Here is a 2,815-nt window from a genome sequence, read left to right as displayed (position 1 = left end):
GAACATCAAAATTTGCACCGTAATTCAGACTATTTCCACCGTAATGCCCCAAACAGATCACCGTAAATTACGGTAATACCGTAATTTACGGTATTCACTGGATCCAAATTCTTTCACCGTAACTCAGTAGAGTTACACCGTAAAATCCATATTTTTTGAACATCCACCGTAAATTACGGTAAAACCGTAATTTACGGTGCTCGCTGGGCATTCACCTTTTGACAAAAATTGAGATTTATGTGATAAATTTTTTAGATTTTTAAGTTTTTCGATTTTTTTATGTTTTTTTTTTTAATTTTTTTAAAAACTTGTAAAAATTACCCTACCCCCTCAAAAATCCCGTGTTGTCCTCAACACAATGTAAGAGCAATTCGCAACCCGAATATCCCCACACTTGTTTCGAACACGGACTTCGAGGAACTAAGGCAATTGTGCAACTATACAAACAAAACAAAACAAAACTACTATGTACACTACCACCAAACCTGGGCCTTTTATGGTTGTTCCTCCTCGACCGGGCGTAAGATGTAGCCCGCTTTGTCAAGCTCCAAGTTATTGATGTCATTTCCTTCCAAGTACGGCTTCAAGCGGTGACCGTTCACCGTTTGTTGTTTCAACGTTTGCTCATCTTGGATGTCCACATCACCAAATCGCCCAACTCTTCGAATAACATACGGACCCATCCATTTGCTTTTAAGCTTGCCCGCAAACATTTTCAATCGTGAGTTGTACAACCAAACCTTCTGACCCACCTCGAACGTTTTCTTGCGCAACTTCGCATCATGCACTTTCTTTAGCTTATCCTTATAAGCCGATGCACATTCGTACGCCTCATCTCGAATCTCTTCTATCTCACTTAATTGTAACTTTCTCAACTTACCCGCCTCATCGTAATCCGCGTTGACTGTCTTGATCGCCCAATGCGCCCGATGCGCTAACTCCATTGGCAAGTGACAACCCTTACCATACACCATCCGGTAAGGTGTTGTGCCAATCGGAGTCTTGTAGGCCGTACGATACGCCCACAAAGCATCATCCAACTTGCTCGACCAATCCTTTCTATCCGTTCTTACCGTTTTCATGAGGATCTCCTTGATTTGCCGATTGGACACTTCGACTTGTCCACTCGTTTGCGGATGGTAAGGTGTGGCGACTCGGTGGTTCACGCTATACCTCTTCAATAATTTTCCGAAGTTAAAGTTCTTGAAATGTGAACCACCATCGCTTATAATGACCCGCGGAATTCCGAAGCGAGAGAAGATGTTGGATTGAACAAATTTACAAACAACCGAATGGTCGTTTGTTCGCGTTGCAATAGCCTCAATCCACTTCGAGACATAATCCACCGCCACAAGAATATAAAGGAAGCCATTCGAATTCGGAAACGGACCCATAAAATCTATTCCCCATACATCAAATATCTCTACAACCAAAATTGGTTGTAGTGGCATCTCATCCCTCTTCGATATGCTACCCATCTTTTGGCAATTTACACAATTCCGGGCGAACTCAATTGCATCCTTGAAAATAGTGGGCCAATAAAACCCACAAGATAATACCCGATAGCCAGTTTTATGCCCACCAAAGTGACCCCCGCAAGCGGATGAATGGGCATGCGTTAAGATTTCCAACACTTCCGTCTCGGGCACACACCTTCGAATAACTTGATCCGGTCCGATCTTGAAGAGATCCGGCTCATCCCAAATGTATTGCCTCACTTGGACCATGAATTGTTGACGACGCTTTTTGGTCCAATGAGTTGGAATGGCACCCGTGGCTAAATAGTTAACATAGTGGGCGTACCACGGGGCAACGAAAGTGGACATGGCTAACAGTTGCTCGTCGGGGAAACTTTCATTGATTTCACTTACATCATCGGTCCCCTCTACCGGAATCCTAGACAAATGATCCGCAACTACATTCTCGCTTCCCTTCTTGTCTCGGATCTCTAGATCAAATTCTTGTAATAACAAGACCCACCGAATCAAACGCGGCTTCGCATCCTTTTTCTCCATTAAATACCGAACCGCACTATGATCAGAATAAACCACTACCTTGCTTCCCCAAATATACGAGCGAAACTTATCCAAAGCATACACCACCGCTAGTAACTCCTTCTCGGTTGTGGTGTAATTAAGTTGCGCTTCGGATAAAGTTTTGCTTGCATAGTAAATAACCACCGGCTTCTTGTCAACCCGTTGACCCAAAACTGCACCAATAGTGGTATCGCTTGCATCACACATTATCTCGAACGGCTTTGACCAGTCAGGTGGTTGCAAGATAGGCGCTTTGACCAAATGTTCCTTCAAAACAGTAAAAGCTTGCATGCACTCATTAGTAAAGTCAAACGGGACATCTTTTAATAACAAATTGCATAAGGGTTTGGTGATAACACTAAAACCCTTAATGAAACGTCGATAAAAACCAGCATGTCCCAAGAATGACCGTACACCCTTAACATTTTTAGGAGGTGGCAACGATGATATTACCCGTATCTTTGCCTTATCCACCTCCATCCCTCTTTCCGAAATCACGTGTCCCAACACAATGCCCTCTTGCACCATGAAATGACTTTTCTCCCAACTTAGCACTAAATTTTTCTCAACGCACCTTTTTAAAACCTTTTGCAATTCGTTGAGACAAGCATCAAAAGTAGTGCCAAAAATGGAGAAATCATCCATGAATACTTCGAGCGACTCTCCAACCATGTCCGAGAAAATACTCATCATACATCGTTGAAAAGTTGCCGGAGCATTACACAAACCAAATGGCATTCGCCTAAAGGCAAAGGTGCCATATGGACATGTGAAGGTGG

At 43.1% G+C, this 2,815-nt stretch overlaps 1 protein-coding gene across 1 annotated transcript; it reads right to left on the bottom strand.

The window, feature by feature from the left end:
- Positions 1-494: 494 nt before the first annotated feature.
- LOC118492173 lies at positions 495-944 on the bottom strand. The gene has a single exon (XM_035989991.1). The coding sequence runs from the start codon at positions 942-944 to the stop codon at positions 495-497; it is 450 nt and encodes a 149-aa protein (XP_035845884.1).
- Between the last annotated feature and the right edge of the window lie 1,871 nt (positions 945-2,815).

The sequence above is a fragment of the Helianthus annuus genome, chromosome 5, assembly GCF_002127325.2.
Source record: "Helianthus annuus cultivar XRQ/B chromosome 5, HanXRQr2.0-SUNRISE, whole genome shotgun sequence".
Classification (NCBI taxonomy): domain Eukaryota; kingdom Viridiplantae; phylum Streptophyta; class Magnoliopsida; order Asterales; family Asteraceae; genus Helianthus; species Helianthus annuus.
Note: the sequence above shows the minus strand (reverse complement) of the source record. Positions and strands in the feature narration are given on the sequence as shown.

Bases quoted from the DNA above. Each gene is read 5' to 3' on its own strand.
- LOC118492173 (XM_035989991.1), bottom strand. From the start codon at position 944: ATGGAGTTAGCGCATCGGGCGCATTGGGCGATCAAGACAGTCAACGCG.